Raw genomic sequence first — 20,826 nt, 5'->3', positions numbered from 1 at the left:
TCTAAGCAGGAGCTTGAAAGACACAGTAGTGTTGAGTGCATCGGGGGCTGTGGAGGCTCCAGCTCAAGAAGCATTAGAGGCAAACAATATTAGCAGCTGGGCTAGAGACAGCTCTTGTGACATTTTTACAAAGAATGTGGCTGCTTTTTGCCCTTGGTTTTGGAATCTGCCTTAGGGAAAACTGAAGAGTTCTAGACTAATTTCACTGGCACAGGAAGGAGATTTCAAGACAGCCTAATAGTGACTCCGCTGTGTGGTTATCAGTGATCACCCTTATGCAGGTCTACAGTGAAAAAGACCCAAGCAGGACCAAAGGACACACAAAATGTACACACAGTCTGAGGGGGAAAAGAGCCATGTTAGGTCTCAAGACTGGGACAAAAGGCTGAGGTGCCATTGACACACCAAAGCAGATGCTAGCCTCAGGTTCTCCCAGCATGCCCCAGTCCCTACCTGTTTCAGGGAATGGCTGGCAAAACCGCATCTCCTACCCTAATTAAAGAATCTCTTTATTTTCTTATTTTATTTAAGAAAATAATTATACACCAAGAGTCATACTACCTGCACCATTCTGAAGCAATGATATGCAAATATCATTAAATGTAAAAATGTTTATTCACAACCCTTGAGAGGTTACCATTCCTTCAGAAAATTCTTTATGAACAAAAAGCCAAGAAAATTACAACAGTAGCTTATGCCAAACCAAAAATATACATCTGATGTAATATAAACCTTAAAAAGCATTAACACAGGCCATGTGAATATAGAGTACCTTTAAATTATTTCCATGACACACCTACAATTTAAATTTTAAGATAGATATAAATAATAGCATAACCTAATGCATATTTACATATCGAAGTATATCTATTTGTATGAGATTTAAAAATGACACAATTACAGATGTCATCGTATAGCAGTTCAAATATCGAAAGGGCCACGTAAGTTTTCACATACACCAAGAACTTTACCATTCCTACCTGGACCGTCCTGGACTGTTGAAAGCATGCACCATTGCTGCTGGAGAGAGAACAGCAAGGGAGACAGAATACAGTGTGCTTGCCAAAGTGACACTCAGTCTCAGCCAAACCCAGGAATGCCGTGGGGACACATTTCCCAGACCTGGCCTTCTCTAGGATTCAGACACGGGTTGTCAATACGTCGACATATTAGTCCCATCTCACAAAGTACCTTGTACTACAAGGCAAAGGAAAAGGCAATACAATCAATGGGACCTTTCACAGCAGAAAGGATTGCATGTACTTTGAAATACCCGTATTCTAATGTTTTCTTAAATTGTTCACAGAATATGTTCTGTGTAGAAATCTTTCAAAGATCACTCATTGGAAATATAGAATTTTTAAAAAATGAAAGTGAAACTTAAAATCTCAATTTAAAGCCAATATAATGGCATGTAAAAGGAAGTAAAAATTTTAAATATATATTTTTATGTATTAGTTTTAATTATTACCAACTCAAAGTGTCCAAACTCTGGAAGCATCTTTTATCCTGTCATCTCTTACTCAGATTGAGTGAAGCAGGACTTAGGATACGTGTGTGCCTGTGCATGCGTGTGTGCGTTCGTGCGTGTGTGTATGTGTGCGTATGTGTGTGTTTGTGCGTGTGTGTGTAAGGAAGCCCGCACATCAGCATGTTTGGGTCAGCTCCAATTACTGCCGCCTACTAGACAAGACGAGTAAAAGTAACCAAAGGAAACGCTGTGGGGAAGGGGTCCGCCTTCCCAGGAAATCCACCCGTCCCTCCTCATGCTGCCTGTACATATGCTGAGAATTAACAAAAATTACTTTTAGATTTAGTTCTATAATAAGATAGGCTTAGTAAAGTAATCAGCGTAAAACTAATACAGACTTAAGATGCAGAACTTGACCAGGGTGAACAGAAAGGCATGAGTGTTTGATATGTCAGAATCACTGAGTCAGTCCTGGGATGCAAAAGGCAGATGCTAAGATCACACCTGACTGAAGCACTCAGCTGTCCCTCCACTCCTGCTCCTTCGAGGAAAACAAGCATTTGTCATGTAGCTTTTTTTGCCGCTTTAACAAAAAGCCTTAGCATGCCACCTGTACATTCTAGCTGATTTTGAACATTTGGTAAGTAAGGTCACACAGTTCCATCCTATCGGATCTGCTGATCTGTATCAGACTGCTTGACGGCAGAATCCGACAGTTCTAACACAGGGTTTACAAACCCGGAGTACTCAGAGTTGCCATTGTCGTCCATCTCAGCACTGACAAAGTCGTTTTCCCACTCCAGCCCATTGGAGTCATCAGAGGCGGACGTGGGGTTGCTGCCCTTCTTGCTGCTGTACTTCAGTGCTGCCCGCAGGATGTCTTCCTCTGTCTTGGAGCGCTCTCTCATGGGCAGCATCCTATTCATTCCTAGCATTTCAAGAACATTGAAAGAAATCCCAGTAAGAATAAAAAGCTGTATTAAAATACTTGCCAGCTAAGCCAGGGGTACTGACATACACCTTTGATCCCAGCACTCTGGAGGCAGAGGTAGGTAGTCTCTAAGTTCAAGGCCAGTCTGCTCTACAAAGAGAGTTCCAGGACATACAAGGCTACTCAGGGAAAAACAGACAAACAATAACTTGCCAGCTTAGTACTATGACTGTTCTTGTTTGACTCTAAGGCTTGATTTATGAATTAACTATGGAGCCAGTCCTGTGGAAGCTTCCTTAGGAAAAAGTCTGAGGTACGGTCTCCATACATCATGCCTTTGACAAAACCAACCAACCAACCAACCAACCAACCAACCAACCAACACTTGCAATACTGATCTCCTGATAAGAAAAAATTTCTGAATGGCCACAAACCAAACACAACAGATACCAGAGGTCATTGCTCTGGGTCTCATAAGACCACTTGGTGTCTCTGCCAAGGTCCTCCCAGCAGATGACTATTGCATTTCCTGGAGAAAAGCGAAGATTGCACTACAGAGATGACGTAGGTCTTCCCAGGACCCTGCCACATTACACTTAGTTCCAGTACATTAGCCAGCCCTGTGAGGCTAAGTACAGCACTCAATAAAGTAAGTTCTTATACTAGAGAGGGCACTATAAAATATGAGCCAGGGCTGGGAAATGATGGCTCAGTTGGTAACCTGCTTGTTGTCACACATAGGAGAACCTCAGCAGCCATGCAGAAGGCCCAGTGTGGCTGCAATTGTAATCTGAGAGCTGAAGAGGCAGAGACAAGGGGCTCTGATGGCCAGCTAGCATAAGCAGTTCCCAGAGACAAGATAGACAGCTCTAGAGCACTTGAGGGTGACCCTCACCTCCACACACACGCACATACACACACAATGTGTACACACATACATCTATATCACAGAGAAACTGTGGGCTGAGATTTCCTATGCGTACACGTTTGTATAGAACGGACCTGTTTCTTTGGACTGAAATTTCCAATTGTCTATCAACCAAAAAGAAGGTTTTCAATGGACTCTTTCCTCCACCCACTCTAGTTGAACAAGTTTGCTAATAAGCTGAGTGATGACCAGGACGGTCTTATCTATGAATATGAATTAGCACATGTACACAACAGAATAAGTACAAATGAACTGGAGACTGGGATCCAAACCTACACTAAGGTAAGTGCAGGACTGGGGAAGGGGACACCAGGAAGATTTAACGAGCTAATGCAGCCTATCATAAAGCTATTCAGGTTCCCTGTCCGTCTTTTAATTGACAAAACAAATTAGCATGATTAAAGGATATCTAAGATCTTTTTCATTGCAACATCCTATGAACTGCTTAAAATGTACTGGTTCTCTTTAAGTTCTGTACTCTAATTCTTTCTGACAGTGTGCATTTTTAACATGAAGTATTGAAACCAAGCCAATATTTTTGCTACAATCCTGAGCACACGTGTGTGCCATCTCTGTACTGGGTGTTTTATATAGTTAGTGCTACAATCCTGAGCACACATGTGTGCCATCCCTGTACTGGGTGTTTTCATTTCCCCCAAACAGTTTCTTTCTTGTTTCTTTAGTGTGTGCTGAAGATCAAACCAAGGTCTTTGCACATGGCAGACACTTTACTTTTGAGCTACATTCCCTTCCCTAGCCAAAAACTTTAGAGTTTAGTAATACATTAGCACTTATATAAAAGATGAAAAAGGCTGGGCAGTGGTGGCGCACGCCTTTAATCCCAGCACTTGGGAGGCAGAGGCAGGCAGATTTCTGAGTTTGAGGCCAGCCTGGTCTACAGAGTGAGTTCCAGGACAGCCAGGGCTACACAGAGAAACCCTGTCTCGAAAAAAAACAAAAAACAAAAACAAAACAAAGAATTTAACCCCCTTTATTCTTCTCTCTTGGGGATGAACAACCGTTAGAGACTAAGTATATATGTAAGTACTACAGCTTGGAAGACCAACCAGCTAAAATTCAAACTTAGATCTAAACAACAGGTTCTGTTCTACAAAAACCCTAAAGAATTAAATTGTTTAAATTAAATTTATAGTGAATCACACATTAGCTGACTTGACTTTAAGCTGCTCAAAAGGAGGCAGAAATCCTTCAAGTGGAAAACTTCATGAGTTAGGTTAGAAAAAATTATTTAAAAATTAACATTTGCTTTCTTAATCTCAAAAATCATAAAAATTTAAGTAATTTTCTAAACAACTGATCATGAGATTACAATTGTTAATAAATTTAGGTCATGGTTGTATGATGGCTGAGCTGGTAAAGGTGCTTGCTGCCAAGGAGAATGGCCTGAGTTTAATCCCGAGGCCCCATAACGGGGAAGGAGAGAACCAATGCTCTCATAGACGTTCTCTGACCTCCATACTTGTGGTGTGCACGTCATAAGCGCGCGCGTGTGTGTGTGTGTGTGTGTGTTTGTGCACGTGCACGCGTACACACACTACCACTTTCTCACTCTCTCCCTAAACATAAGAAACAATAACTGTTAGCTAGGTGTTGAAGCTCATGTCTTTAACCACAGTACCCAGGAGACAGAGGTAGGTGGATCTCTGTGAGTTTGAGGCTAGCCTGGTCTACAGAGTGAGTTCCTGGACACCCAAGGCTAGTAAAACTCCATTAAAAAACAGTCTGACTATGACTTTTCATGGGCTTATAAATATTCAATTTAAAAACCACAAAACACAAGGTAGAAAACATTTGGACTAACACAGGAATGTGACTCTTCAGGGAAACTGAGTCAACATACCTTCTTCATCTTCCCACTCCAGGTCTAAGGAGGTGCTGTCGTCATTTCCACTCGTTGATTTGGTTTTGGTCATTAGGTCACAGCTGCTTTCGGTGTTTGGTGTCAACACCGTGGCGTCAGATGAAAGTCCTGGAACACATATCAAGTGAATGAAAATGTCATCAGACTCTGACCACAACAGTCACTCTCTCTTTTTTTTTTTTTTTTGTTTTGTTTTTTTGAGACAGGGTTTCTCTGTGTAGCCCTGGCTGTCCTGGAACTCACTCTGTAGACCAGGCTGGCCTCGAACTCAGAAATCCACCTGCCTCTGCCTCCCAAGTGCTGGGATTAGAGGCGTGTGCCACTACTGCCCAGCATCTTTTTTTCTTTTTTAGGGAACAACTGTCTCTCTAAATCTTAACATTCTTCCAAACTTCCAGAAATAAAGTTTTAATGTGGTGATAACTGCAATGTTCAGAGAATATTTTAAAGACTTACTACTACTCCGAAAAACTTCGTACTGTGACTTCATATTTCTTAGGGAAGATTCAAAGTCATCTTCTGGTCCTGCACTGTAGTAGAAGTGAATTTTAAAAATGCATTAGTAATAGATTCCAAAGAATGAGCACCTATGTCAGTGACAGTGTTTCTGGCTTGAAGCCTACTCTCTAAAGTTGTGACTGTTATACAATCAGAATATTCTGGTGAAAATGGGTCGTATTTATTTAATGCTACCATGAAACTGAAAACAGACTGACAAATTATGAAGGGCCGTCCTCAGAGCTGAGCTGTACGATAACCCTATACCAACAAGCACGAGCATGTTCTCATTAAGGAAGACTATTGCCAACTGACCTGCAGAAGCCCAGTTACCACATCCCTTTCCACATGATGATGCTATTGCTCTTACAAAGGCATCAAAGTCAATTTGGATAAATGATCACTTATAGCTTAAAAACCCAATGCTCTCAGTATTCTGACACAGAGTCTTAGAGGAAAGTGTATATGTATATACACTCATGTGTATATATTCACACATATATATTATACATATATGTATATGTATATGTATATATATATATAGTGTGTGTGTGTATAAAAATATAATTTTGTAAGCCACATACACACATGGGAACCCAGGGCCTTGAGCATTCGAATACATTTACAAATATCACGAGGCAAACAGTGTCTGTTTGGAAATAACCCTTTCTGCTACAGATAGAGGAGCAAACACACAGTGTCTTTACCTGTGATAGTCTCCACTGCTAGAATGATAGCGCTGAGCAACTCTCTGCTTTTCTTGCTTTGGAAACACAATGCAATACAAAATCATTCTGATGTCAAGTTACTCTCTTAAAAAATACCCACGCAATGCCAACATCCTTTGCCTAGTTTCTAAAAACAAAAGGTTAGTGTTATTCCACTGAAATAATTTTCCTTCATCATCTACATCCTCTTATTTAAGGACAGAATTTTTCTCAGCTTCTCAGTGTGTGATGTTTTAGTGCTGAGAGTATTCAGAGTTGTGAAGTGTAAACAGATGTACACTGTGCCCCAAATGTTCTCACTACTCCTAAGAACTCCCCGACGAGAAGGAGAAGGCAGGGAAGTCAACTGTTAGGTCCCACTGCAGTCCTCTTTGCTGGAATGAGAAGCAGTCTAAGGAACTGAAAGCTGATCTGATTCAGGTACTTTAATGGCAGTGGTTTGTTTTGGGACTCGGCACAGGATTTTACAGAACCATTCAAGCTGTGCTTTGAAGGTGGCTGTGTATTCCTGGCATGAGTGTTAACTTCTGCTCCTCCACCTGTTGACTATAGATGGCTATTGTCCTGCCTTAGTAGACCCAGTGCTATGAAAAGCAATGAACCAACACCTGTCTGTACAGTTGGGTCCATGTATGACAGTAGATGATGTATTCCCAAAGCAAATATTTAGTCATAGAAACAGGAACATGGAGAACCTAGCCTACCCAAACTGACACATCAAATGGAGTGCTTTAACCCAGTGGTTCTCAACCTTCTTAAGGCTACGACCCTTTACACTGTTCCTCATGTAACTGTAATTTTGCTATTATGAATCATAATGTAAATGTCTGATATGCAGGGTATCTGATATGCGACCCCTGTGAAAGGGTCATTTGATCTCAAAAAGGTTCTCAGCCTGTGGGCAGAGACCCACTATTTTAAACAAAGACATGGTAGAGAATTTATTACTGTAAAAAAGAATGCCTATATTAAGAACAACAATTAGTTTCATAGAAAGTGACAGTCAAGTATAAAGTTTTCCACTACTTTGGATGTACTATACAAAGGCACTTTCCTAAAAAGCATCCCCTGAAACCCACCCCTCAGAGAGAAAGACAGTTCATATAGAAATCACAAAGACAGGATTTCTCAGGTCATCTGAACTTGGAGTTTTGTACTACTGAACACTGGACCACTGAATACCGGTGGCAAATCCACACAGGGAATCATGGCTAAGCACCACCGTGCTTGGACTCTGGCTCTCTTGTGTGCCAGCAGCAAGATCTGCATTTCAGCTTCCTTATATGTAAAGTAGGGGTTTCAAATGCCACCTTCTCCTAAGACTGCTGTATATTTAAACTAAGACCCTTCCCAGTAATGTTTCTGATACTTAGTTCTGTAAAAATCTATTACTGTCAGCTATCAAGTATGTGAAAATACCATATTCCCATGTCATGGTAAGAGATGGTAAATCTGTCTTCCCTGATACATACTAAAGACTTTTCAACTAACACTTAATGTCTCAAATACATAAGAAATTGAAAATTAAACAATACCCCCTAGTGAGCCATAAAGCATATAGCTTGTCTTATACTAAGAATAAGAGTCTTACCATTTAAGAAACTGTTTTTAAAAATCTTCATGAACATACACTTAAAATACTTCAGAAATTATATTGAAGGCTAATTTTGAAATATCTGTCCTCTAAACATGGTACTTTCCCTAAAAGAATTTGAACTTAGAACATTAGAATTCATCCATAGGCTAAACAAGAATCAGCTCCTGCTAACCTAGAGCTACACTTACATAGTATCAAGCACATGTTTATGTTACTTCTAGAAAATAAAGATCGATTAATTTGCCTTTGGGATTCAAAAGAATATATGCATAAGTACATCCTCTACTAAACAAGGAGCCGTTGATTCTAGGAGAGAAGTCCCAACTTGGAATCGTCAGAGGAAACAAGGAGAGAAGGAACCCTGGTGTGCGCTGGGGTCTGTCCCCCTCACCTCCAGGAGCTTTCGCTGCCTTGCTGCCCTGGCTGCTTCACGCTGGGCAGCGTATAAAGCTTCTTCTTCTAGTCTTAACTTCTCCTCTTGTAAGGCTAACTGTACATGAACAAAACGATAAGGATTAACAGAAACCAGAACCTGTCTAGCTGCTCTAAAAACCAGCTATTCTGATTATAAAACAAAACATAAATCATTGAAAAGAATTGATATCTACGAAGCATATCAAAATTAGTATGTTTGTAGCTGCTCATTTCAAATTCCTTTACGAAATACTCCAGATGATACGTAAGACATTATTTGATTCTGACTTTCATTTTCAGGCATCGTTTTAGTACTTGTCCCCACCTAACAACAATGGCTTCGGGCCTCACATATCAAAGAGCCTAGAATCCAAGGTCAATCACATCTCTGCTTTTCTCAGATTCTTGTCTTTCCACTTAACTGACATCTATATACATCTCTCAATTTTATTAGTATTTGTTATTCAAAAACTACTCTCTAAGTTTTTACCACTCATAATAGCATACACAGAACCCTAGTGATAAGTTACTGCATTTTAAATCTAAGTTAACCTCAGATTAAAACTGTATTTTAAATCAAGTACTAACCTCTTTTTTCTTTCGAATAGTATTAGCTATAATGTGTAGATTAAATTAATACACTTGTAAATCACAAGTGGCAGTAAACATACTGTTTTTTTTTTTAATTTTTACTTTAAAAAATTCTTTTTGGTACTATAGACTGAACCCAGCACCTTTATTTTGAATTAGAGTCTCACTGTATAGTTTGGGCTGTCCTTAAACTTGCTGTTTCCCAGGCTAGCCTCAAATTTACATGCTCCTGCCTGCACTTCTAAAGTGCTGGGGATTATAGGCACATAACCACCATGCCCAGCTCAAAAGATTGCTTTTAAATGTAGAATGAAATACAACTGGTTGTCTTTAATATAGTGATAATGAAGCCATGATAAGAGACCATTTCCATAAATTTATGTAAGAATTATGACTGGCCAAGGTTCTTGGTTCACTGAGAACAAATAAACCCAACACATGCAACTTAAACATGGCTCATCATGAAACAAGCAGTTGATTTAGGCTGACCCAGAAAAGTATTTGTTCTTGCTTGGCACGTTTCCTAGTGAACTGAGAACTGTATTTAAAGAGCACTCTACAGTTGTCATGTGACATCACATGAGCTCTTACTATGAAATCACATGATAGTAAGCTGGAATACGTCTTCACTTTTAAATAACTTTTCTCTGTATGTATGTAAACAGAGGTCAGGGACTGTTGACAGCACATAGATGAGCATCCCCCCCCACCCCACCCCAACAGGGTTCACAACATGTTTCAGCAGTGGGGCAGGTACTTACCTCCCTCTGGATTTTCCTATCCACATCTTTCTGCTTTTCAGCAATAGAATCATAATGTCTCTCTTGTAAGTCAACGATTTCTTCCTCAGTAAGTGGCCTAGAGAACAGAGGGATGGAGGGAACAGGGAAAAAACAAAACAAAACAAAAACCCTTCTGATGAACCTGAGTCCAGATAAAACATTCCAAAAGCCAGGGGAAGGCTGAAATTTTACTGTCAAAAAATACATTAACACAACAGAATGCAGCTTCAATTATTCCATGAAACTTGAAGCTGTAGCCTGACAGCCTTCTGACAGTTAAGGTGCTGTGCTTCCCCTTACAGACTTGCCGGTCTACACAGGCTCTGTCACAGCTGTCCTCGCCTACACCCCTATACCTCACTCAGAGTGTAACCTCAGTATGCTCTACTCTCTTCTCAGTGCTCACAGTCAGAACCTAACCCTTCCAATTATCCTGGGCTCCCCAGGCCCTTCATCTTTCCCGGTACTAGCCAATAAAGACAGCAATCTCCTGGATTCCACTCAGGAAATGACGATATCCTGTCAGGTCTGAATTCCCATTTCTCCACCCCTTCCCACGTCCCTGCCACTACACTAGTCACTCTGCTCACCCACTCTGGGCCCTGAGTCTTTTCCACTTCTTTTCTGTTCTGCTCTGGGCTGCTAGAAAAAATGCAGCATCAATTTGGCCCTCAGTCTCCAGCAACAGTCTTGTAACTTACACAAGGTAACATTTACACTAGCTACTCCATAACTTTATGTTTCTTATTCAAGCTTGTTTTTTTAAGGGCAACCTCATTAGACTTCCACTTCAGTGCTTAAACTCATCATATCCTTGCTTCCTTTCCTAAAGATGGCCTACCTGAAGCCATCACTATCCTTACGCTCCTTCAACCATGGCCTGCACCTCCAGTACTTACAACGTGCAGCTCCTCCATGTAAAATACAGGTAGAGGTTACACGGGAGGGAAATGAGATGGACAGGATTAAGACAAGCATGCGGCAGAGCTGGGACATAAATACAGGTGGTCCAGCACCAGTCTATCCAGCATGCTTCCTGTCTCTGTGCCCTTCAACTCACTCCTCAGGGCCCTGCAGACATCAGCTGCCGTCACTCCAGTAACTGGTGACCAGCGGCACCTGTGCTGCTAAACACAGCAAACAACTTGGGTCCTTCTTACCTCAGTTTCACAAGCAGTCTGAGCATCCCCTCTTGCCTGGCCTGTGTCTGGACCTTCTCATTTCTCTTCTGCCTTCCTAAGTTCTCTGGTTCTTTGTCTCTATCATTTCTCAACCATTCTCAAAGTCCTTTTACTGTCTGGCTATTTAATTTGCACGGGTCTTCCCCATGCTCCAAGAACCCTACTCTATCATCCCCCAATCCAGGTACTTGACCTGACCTGCTCTGAGGTGGTGGGGATTGACCCTGGGACTTGGTGCGTGCTAGATAAGTGTTCTACCACTGAGCTAGTTACATCTGGGCATAGTGATACAGGCTAGTAATATCAGCATTCAGAAAGATCAAAAACTCACAACCAGGCTAAACTACACAGGAACTCTTGAGGCCAGGCTGATTGGTTATATATAAAAATCCCACCTCCAGGCAACTACATCGCAAAACAAAGCAAAGTACAGCAACACAAACACCCTAGAATTTATGAAGCACTTATTTAAATGCTTACTTAAAATTTTTCATACAAATATTTTAATCATATTCTTTCCCCTGTCAATGCCTCCCAGTTCCTCCTCATTCAACTTAATGTCTTTTCTCTCCTCCCCTGCTTAAAAAAAAGAAAACCAATTAAAAACAAACAAAAACAAAACAAAAAACAGAACAAACAAAAAAAAAAAGAAAATCAGTAAGAGAAAAGAGTCAAAGGAAAAGAAAAAGCTAGCAAAAAAAAAAGCAGTGTTTCTACTGGCCAACTACTCCTGGGCTTGGGGCCTGTCCTGGACTGTGGCTGACGTACACCCAACAGCAACATTCCCCTGGAGAAAGCTGATTCTCTGCTTCCCAGCAGGGATTAACTGCAAATAACGTCTCTGTCAGGGGTGGAGCTTTCAGGGATGGGTTTTGTCTGGTCGGAACCTGTGCACAGAGACCTTAGACTTTTACTGTGTTTTGCTGAAAGCAGGGCATCCATTTCTGCCGGTCTCCCGGCACTCCCTTCAAGCGGAGTCTCACTCTGTATGAGCATGTTTTGGCTAGCTGTGAAGGTCTCTCTGCCTGAATAATACTTGTTAACCAGCTCTTTAGAGATCAACCCAGGCATCATCTATTTAAATGAAGTCCTTTTGGATACATCTCCCCATGCACATTTGGGTCACAGGGATTCTCTAGGTTTACCAGTATGTTCTACAACAGCTGTTTTAACTGCTACCTCATATTGAAATGTAATCTCCAGTTATCTTTCTCTCAGTAAGATATACTTTCTTCTAGACACACACACACACACACAGACACACACACACACACAGACACACACACACACACACACACACACACACACACACACACAGAGGTGGGAGGTGGGGGATGGGGGGGAGTGAGAGCGCTTGAGACTAGACTAAACCAGGGCTTTGCAGTGCTAGGCAAGTATTCAACCACTGAGCCATATTTTCAAGTTTTTGTCTTCATTTTCTTTAAGGGTGTCACACAGCCAGACAGTCCTCCGAAGTGTGTCTATCGTGCGCCTACTTCACCTGATTCTGCGGCTCCAGTGCTGCCATTACACATTTGCAATATCACACCAAGTATATGCTTGATTTTCAAGCCCGATATCTAACATAGTGCTTGGCACATGGATGACTGCCCAATAACGGCTTGCCAAACTAAAAAATGCAAGGACAAAATACCAAAAAGGGGAAACAATTCCACTGACACTAGGAACTTTTTTTTTTTTTAAATTTTATGTGTATGGGTATTCTGCCTCCATGTATGTCTGTGCACCACTTGCATACCTAGTGCCTAGGGAGGCCAGAAGAAAGTATTAGATTCCTTGGAACTGGAGTTACAGATGATTGTAAACACCATGTGGTTGCTGAAAATCAAATCTGGGTCCTCTGGAATAGTAGTCAGTGCGCTTAACTTCTGAGCCATCTCTTCAGCCCAGGAACTTTCTTTTGAGTTCAAGGTAAGATGCTTCTTTTTCAAGCAGTCTATGTAATTTTAATAGCAGATAAAAAGGTTATATAAATAAATTATATTTACCAAGGTTCTAGTTACTGCTGAATTTGAAGAATATTTTAGAATGTCAAAAAGAAGAAAAAGGGGATAAAATAAATATAAAAAGAGATAGGGTTATCAATGTTAAGTGGTTTTAAAAAAACTAAATGATTTACAACCTAGGTCCAAAAGAAAAAAAATCTGAGAAATTAATATACATCATTTTCTTTACTATTCAAAATATTATTTTGGGAAATGTATTATTTGTTTTACTTTTATGTAAAAAAAATTTTTGTTTCTGAAACACAAAGTGTTCAGTGTCTTTAAGACTATAAGACTCTCTGGAATTTGGACTTGAAGAGCTCACATCTGTTGTTTAAAAGTTCTGATCCATTCTGCAGAGAAGCTCCATAAGCAAGAAGGTAAACAAGTCAAAATAACCCCAGGAAGTCTCTGAAACTGACTAGATTCACCAGGGCCCCTCCCTGCCAGAGTAAGACAAAACTGAGAGTCATTTCAATAACTCATGCTGCAAAGAAGACTCTGAGACCAGACTGGCTGCCTACAGGAGGTGTTGACCACCTGAGGCACCTGAAAAGGACACGCTCCAACCCTTTGAGCTGCCTGCAGGCTGTGCAGTGAGCTCCAGGTTTCCAGCTCTGTGAGCTGTCACCTATGCTAGGGTGGCTTTGCTGATGCAGCAGTCTTTGAGTCATTTTTGCTCCTGTATGTAACCCCTCACCCATAATCCTGTAAGTAACCCCAATAGGACTCTTTGACTGTGGTGGTATCCACACTTCAGTCTGTCACGGGAGTGAGCAGATGTGTGGGGTGCATCTCCCGGGGAAGTTTTGTCACACAACACTTACACATTTTGTTGTTTTGATAGACCTTACCTATGGCTGCTTCCTGGGCTCTCCCCCTGCACAAAAATTAAACAAGTAAAAGAATATTCACTAGGTGAACTCACTATTTAAGGCAAGCCAAAGCAATTTTCATTTAATCAAAAATACTTTTTACTTACCTATTTCTGTCACAGTAAGCAAATCTCATTATTAAAAGGATTTGAGACAAACAAATAAACAAAAAAACACTTCACTATTTTTCAAAGGCAAAACTCCATTATAGAACAAACATCTGTTGGCTATTTCTTCATTTCTTTTTTAACAGACGTGTTATGTAGCAGATGAACTCTCACAATTAGGATATGCCAGATAATACACTCATTGTCTTCCACATTTGTGGTTGATCTCCATCACTCAGACTTCAAAGCTTTACAATTTGCAGGCCTGTTGAAGGGCTTTGTAACCCTCCCCTGGAAGTCGGTGCCTCTAGACTTTCTATTCACTTTAAAGCCCACAGAATAGCAAATTCCTGAAGAGTTGGCCAAGGCTGTATGCTCTTAGCTAAGGTACAACAGGGATCACTGTGCCCTGCTACACTTTGCACACTGAGCGCATACTGAGGAGTAGCCTTTGCCATTGCTGCTTGTGCTTTGTGGTTTCACTGTTTAAAAATATTCCTAAGCCATGGAGATTCTGCCTTAAAATAAAACAAACACCCCTAAAACATGGTGTGTAATTGCTTCTGGTGTTCCTAAGCACAGGAAGGTGTGATGTGTCTTGTACAGAGAAGATGTGGGGTATATACGTTTCAATACAGCATGTTTACAGTGAGCTCAAAGTCAGCAAGTCAGCAGTCTATGCTACAGACACTTTTCTACAGAAAGATATGAAATAAGCCTATGAACTATCAGGCCGTGAAGATGCTATGACCAGAGGTTTCAGGGATCGATATCTTAGTTTTGCTAGGAGGAAGGATTGCTCACAGCATTCATAGGGACTCTGAAACATTATAATTACAATATGAACTGGGGGTGGTGAAATAGTTCAGTGCTTATGACCAGTACTGCTACTGCAAAGTGATCTGTGTTTAGTTCCTAGCACCCACATCATGTGGTTCACGGATGCCTGTGATTCCGGCTGCAGAGGATCTGATCTATGCCTTCCTCTGCTCTATGAGAGCACCGCACAGATGGCAGACGGCAGATGCTCAGCAAATATATGCACAGTGAAGAAAACTAAGAAATACATCTAAAAAGAAGAAAAAGAAATTAACTGCTTCAGTAGCTGTTGCCCTGTTTTCTCCAAAGCAAGCCATAATTATTTTAAGACTAATCTGGGCTTATGAGTATTTCTTATACACTTAAACTACACACATCTGTCAGCTAAAATATATTACTAAGTTGGCAGTAGGAATCAAACTCTAAATGGCCCACAGTTATGTTGGAAGTAGCATCACAGAACAGAATGGTGCGTAAATCGATCACCACAAGCAGGGCAGAGCAGAGGCTGGACAGCAAAGTAAGGGCTAGCAAAAAGCCTGGAGCCAACCACTGAAAACACCTTAGGGAAACATGGAGCCTTGGGCTGTTCTGAGAAGGATGCTGCTGAGGTGAAGTATGTCATGGAAAGAAGTCTTGTTTGTGACAGAGAAGGAGATGGAGTGCTGGGGAGGGAAGGAAGAAGGTTCCATGCTTCACTAGGAAAACAAAGGCTGGACAGGTCTCTGAACTGTCCTCCTGGAAGATGGGCATTCCTTGCTTTTAGGTCTTTTTTGTTGCAGAATGGATGAGAAGTGAAAAGCAAGACAAAAAGTGGTCCAACGAATGTAGCAACTGATAAGAACAAGAACAGAGTCAGACACTTACCTCATCACTCTCCACAAGATTCTCAAACTGAAAGGAAAAAAGACAACCATTAGGAGGGATAGTTGACATTTCACAAGAAACATCACTCTTTTTTAGCCTTAAAAATAATACAACTTTATATGCATAAAGGACCTAAGAAGTTGAGTGCCTTTTATAATTAGCACATTTGATATGTATGTGTGTCTGTGTGTATATATGTGTGTGTGTATATGTGTATATATACATATGTGTGTATATATATACACACATATATGTATGTATGTTAGCAAAATGGTCAAATATAATTATTTTTCTGTCTACCAGAAATCTCCATACTGAGCCATGCCTAATGGTTCAGACCTATAATCTCAGCTACCCTGAAGGTGGAAGCAGGAAGATGCAAAGCTTAAGGCTAGCCCTGGTGACAGAGTGAGTGCAAGGATAGCCTGAGACATTCTCTTAAAAATAAAAAGTCAGCTGGGCAGTGGTGGCATATGCCTTTAATCCCAGCACTTAGGAGGTAGAGGCAGGCGGATTTCTGAGTCCGAGGCCAGCTTGGTCTACAGAGTGAGTTCCAGGAGAGCCAGAGATACACAGAGAACCCATGTCTCAACCCCCCCCCCAAAAAAAAGTCAAATAAGAGGGATGAGTATGTCAGTCAGGGTCTAACCTATACCATTCATGAGGCATGCCTCCAAAAGCAATCAACAATATTCAAATACAGTTATTTTTTCATATTTAGTTCAAATTAAATGTAGGTCTAAATCTTTCTCCATTATCTTAAAAAATAAAAATAAAAATGAGGAGCTAGAAGGATGACTCTGCAATTCAGAACACTTGCGACTCTTATAGAAGACCCAGGCTTGACTCCCAGCACCTACATGGCGGCTCATAAAAGTCTGTAACTTGCTAGGAATCTGTCGCCCTTTCCTGGCCTCTGTGGGCATGGCATACACATAGTGCACAGTGCAGGCGAAACTCTCATATGCATAAAATAAATCGTAAAGAAGAAAGAAAAAGAACTCTGGGTATTTTGGATCCCATCCAATGCTCAAGGACTCACCTCTATGGTCAAGTGTTCTCCTCTTGGACATGTTCTAAAATACTTTGATCTAGGAAGAAAAACATAAGATGTTAAAATCACTACTAAGTCTAAAATTGAATTAAAATCATGGCATACACATATTTTCCAATATACAACTGTAAATTTTCTAATATAGAGCACCTTGTACTTCTAAAAACAAACCAAATTTATCTAGGACTATATATATAAAATAAATGGCCACTACAGCTTTTCTACAGGGTGGGTGGGGCACACCTTTCCTCCTTTTACTTTGGCCATTGCACCTCTCTCTGAGACTCAGATGCAGTTAAATGAGCACCTTCTTTACCATGTCTGCACCAACAATATATGGTCTTCTGCAATACCACATGGCCAATTCAAATTCTGTTGCTACTGGGAACAGTAGGCATCTTTAAGACTCTCACTTACTTGCCGTTCCCACTACAGGTGCCCCGCATAGGAACCGGTTCCCTCTTATAGTTCCTGATTTGTCAGGTGTACTAGACAGAAAAGGCCTCTCTGAATAATGAGATCTCTCAGTCAGGTTAGGTCTGATACTTTGTACATTTGCGTGGGGGGGGGAGGCTTAAAGAGTTAGTAAGAAAATAACACATTATTGAAACTAAGTAACTAAAACAGCAAAGGAATTACAGTTGATATTTTTTCCTGTGACTTTTTTTAGTGACAGATGTGACAGTTGATCTTCATTGCAATTGACTGGGTTTAGAAGCACCTGGGATCTGTGACAACATTTCCCCAAAGAATTAATGGGAGGAAATCTTGTTATAGTTTCATTTCCTGTTGCTGTGATAAAACAACCATACAAAAGCCACTTAAAGGAGAAAGGGTGCGTTCGTTCTGTTTCAGGTTACAGCCCATTACTGTGGAGGAGTCAGGATGGCAGGAACTTGAAGCAGCTAGTCACAGCACACCCCGTCAAAGCAGACAGCCGTGAGTTCACTCGTGCACGCTAGTGCTTCCTTCGTCTCCTCTCCTTCCCAGGGCTCAGCCATGAATGCAGGTGCCCACAGTGTGTGCAGGTCTTTCTATCTCACACCATTAACACCCACAGTCTGTGCAGGTCTTTCTATCTCACACCATTAAGAGCAGCTCTCACGAGCACACGCAGACTAACCTAACCTAGACAATTTTTTGGGACTTGCTTCCCAGGGGATTCTAGATTGGGTCAGACTGTGTAAAGGAGAAGTCCCAGGCACCAGCATCCTGAACAAAATAAAGGGAAGAAGAGCGGCAGAGAGCTTGGCTGCCATGATGTGATGACATATGTCTCCCCAGCCATGAGTTAAAGTGAGCCAAGGTCAACTCCTTCTCCTGCTTTAATCTATATATGTTGGGTAGTTTGATCAAACAGACCAATGTAATACATTGTTTTGTGTCTTCCCTTTGCATTGTCTTTTTCAAAAAGCTAATGGAATATTCCAATATCAATACAGTATCTTTTACCCTCTAGCCACACAGGGTCTCTACTCTTCAGTTTTTTTCAAGCAAAATCAGAAATGAGTTGAATACTCTAGGATTGTGTTCTGACGGTCGGATTCCTGCTTCTGGTATTCAATTGTTTCTCTACATATAACCATTACTCCCTTGCTTGAACAATCTGACTCTGATTAAACTCTTCTTGTTTAGGCCTGCTGAGTGGTGTAAGTAAATAATGAGAGAAAGTTCAGCAATACCTTAGTATTGCTATAATATAGGGCATCCCAAACAGTCAAAACCAGGAAGATTGCCACTGCACTATACTTACATAGCTTCTATGACTTATAAGTCAAATGTCTCTGGCCTCTCTAGCCACAACTGGTTATACTGAGAACGATCATACTCTTGCCTGACTCTGACTGGACAAACTATACACCCCTAGAATTCATTTGATTTGTTCGGAGTTCTATGGAAACCAAACATAGATAATATCTTCCTGAGATCTGTAGGGCTTCACTTAAAAAAAAACTCAGACTGAAATCTTATTCACAAAGAATATTTATTGACTCCTACAGCAGTAAGAACATATTGATTGGTTAAAGTAAATATGCAATTTGGCAAACGCAGGTATCTTTTTATATATATATATATATATATATATATATATATATATACACACACACACACACACACACATATGTATATATATATACATACATACATATATATATTAAGAGAAGCTTTACTATGGAGTTTTTCTAAAAACAAGTAAATATCAGAGTGTATGTATTTTAAAATGAATTATGGATGTCTTTATTTATTTAAACACTGCTGGCGCCTCCTAGACCCTCCACAGACACGTGTGGTACTAAATTTGATCAGTTCTATTTTGCCAACAATGACTCATATAAAAACTATAGCTGTTCTCCAAGTCTTCCAAATGGGACATGGTTAGAAAGGCATGGTTTTTAAGTACCATTTCAAGGATGTCTCCTTAGCGCACAGGCAGCGTGTTGGTTCACAGAAATGTCCTTCAGTAAACACCGTATCACTTAAGCAAAGGAAGGACACCAAGATTCAAGTCTTTCATACTACTGACTGCTAAAAATCTTAACAAATTTGGGACATATATTTTTAGTATTCCCTATAAAAAGCTCTCCTGACTTTGAAAACACTTTCTATTGATTCGTTGTGAATTTCTCATGGTGCATTCCATCCCCATTGATCCTTTGCATCCACCCTCCACCCTTGCAACCTCCCCCCAAAAGCAAATAAAAAATAAATATAAATAAAAGAACAAAACATTGTGGTTAGAAATGGAACAATCACACAGCTGTAGTGTACCTCGGAGTACACCCTTTTGTCCACACACCTTTACTTGCAAGTGTTCATTGCAATGAGCTGTTGGTCCAGTTCAAGGTCTCTGGATTCTGCTATATACTATCAATACTAGATTCTGGCTGGGACTCCTCTCACATATGCTGATGTTGTCCATGTCATGGAGATCCTGCAGGACCAGCCCCTTTGCATGCTCCAGCAGTTCACAGATGGGATAGCTGTTGTGTTGGGCCAACTCAAAGCCCTGGGTCTAAGCTGGCCCTGACCCTCACCAGCGACAGCACTCGGGAGAGCTGGTCCTGGTGGTGAAGGTGCTGCTGAGCTAGCTCTGAGGGTTTAGGAGCAAGAGAGCTGGTCCAGCCCCTAGCTGGCTGCAGTACCTGGAGCTGTCTTTTTTACTTTGAACCTCACAATTCTATTCCAGAGTAAGGGGTGAAGCTTCTGTCAATCACCCAGGCTCCTAACCCACCCGTGGTTAAAGCACTACATTAACCTTTTACCATGGTTGTCAGCAGCCGTCAGCCATCGCTGCTCAGCCTCCTTGTTTCACTAGAGTATTTAAGTCCATCGTCTTTCAAACTCTTTACAGATGTGTTTAGAAGCTTTCAGCTCTAACAAGAACTTCCCTAGGGGATCTTGGAGATGATTTGCTGCTTTAAGAGGCTAACTAGCAGGCACTGTAGCAGCACAAAGGAAACAGCAGTGGCTAGGATCGCAGTGGTAACAGAACTGACAAGTCCTTTGAAGACAAGGCTGGAGTACTTAAGAGGACAGCACTCACGGACGGAACTGTCAAAGATGAGGAAGGTGCAGCCTGAAGATCAACGTCCACATGAAGCAAGAGTCTGTGTAAGAATCTACTTAATGCTAAGTCAACAGCACTAACAGAAACGGCAGTCTAAAGTCCCCTGTGGGAGTGGAGATGAAAGGGCAAGATGAGGAGGGTTCCCAAAGAGATGCAGCCAGCCTACAGGGGCATCCAGCTTTGTCTCAAAGTCCTGCTTATGAACAACGGCTTGTTCTCGACTCCAGACAACAGGAAACATTTTTCTTTTCTTTCTTGCTTCAAACTCAAAAGATGATCTATTTTCTACCCCCAAGGAATGCTGGTCATAGACAAAGACAGTAATGTCAGCATTTCCCCCTCCCATGCTTAAACTTCATGTTAGCACCTGAACGTGTATATGGATGCTAATAACCCTGGTAAAAGGTTAGTGTGGTGCTTTCATGATGATGGGTTAGGAGCTCGAATGACTGACAACCCCTCCTCTCACTCTGGAACAGCGTGTGTGTGTGTGTGTGTGTGTGTGTGTGTGTGTGTGTGTGTGTGTG

The 20,826-nt window shown here is 41.1% G+C and overlaps 1 protein-coding gene across 1 annotated transcript in view; it reads right to left on the bottom strand.

Annotated features, from left to right (window-relative positions):
• Positions 1–596: 596 nt before the first annotated feature.
• Positions 597–20,826, bottom strand: part of Ap1ar (adaptor related protein complex 1 associated regulatory protein) — a 30,661-nt gene continuing 10,431 nt past the window's right edge. Inside the window, exons 2-10 of the mRNA XM_028760492.1 lie at positions 16,720–16,768; positions 15,678–15,704; positions 13,864–13,889; positions 9,802–9,898; positions 8,427–8,525; positions 6,418–6,473; positions 5,669–5,742; positions 5,192–5,320; positions 597–2,399 (exon numbers count right to left, since the gene is read on the bottom strand). Of these exons, the coding sequence (XP_028616325.1) occupies positions 2,137–2,399; positions 5,192–5,320; positions 5,669–5,742; positions 6,418–6,473; positions 8,427–8,525; positions 9,802–9,898; positions 13,864–13,889; positions 15,678–15,704; positions 16,720–16,768 (820 nt within the window). The 3' untranslated portion in view covers positions 597–2,136. The remainder of the gene's footprint in view (positions 2,400–5,191; positions 5,321–5,668; positions 5,743–6,417; positions 6,474–8,426; positions 8,526–9,801; positions 9,899–13,863; positions 13,890–15,677; positions 15,705–16,719; positions 16,769–20,826) is intronic.

The sequence above is a fragment of the Grammomys surdaster genome, unplaced genomic scaffold, assembly GCF_004785775.1.
Source record: "Grammomys surdaster isolate TR1022 unplaced genomic scaffold, NIH_TR_1.0 126531, whole genome shotgun sequence".
In the NCBI taxonomy this organism is placed as follows: Eukaryota; Metazoa; Chordata; class Mammalia; order Rodentia; family Muridae; genus Grammomys; species Grammomys surdaster.
Note: the sequence above shows the minus strand (reverse complement) of the source record. Positions and strands in the feature narration are given on the sequence as shown.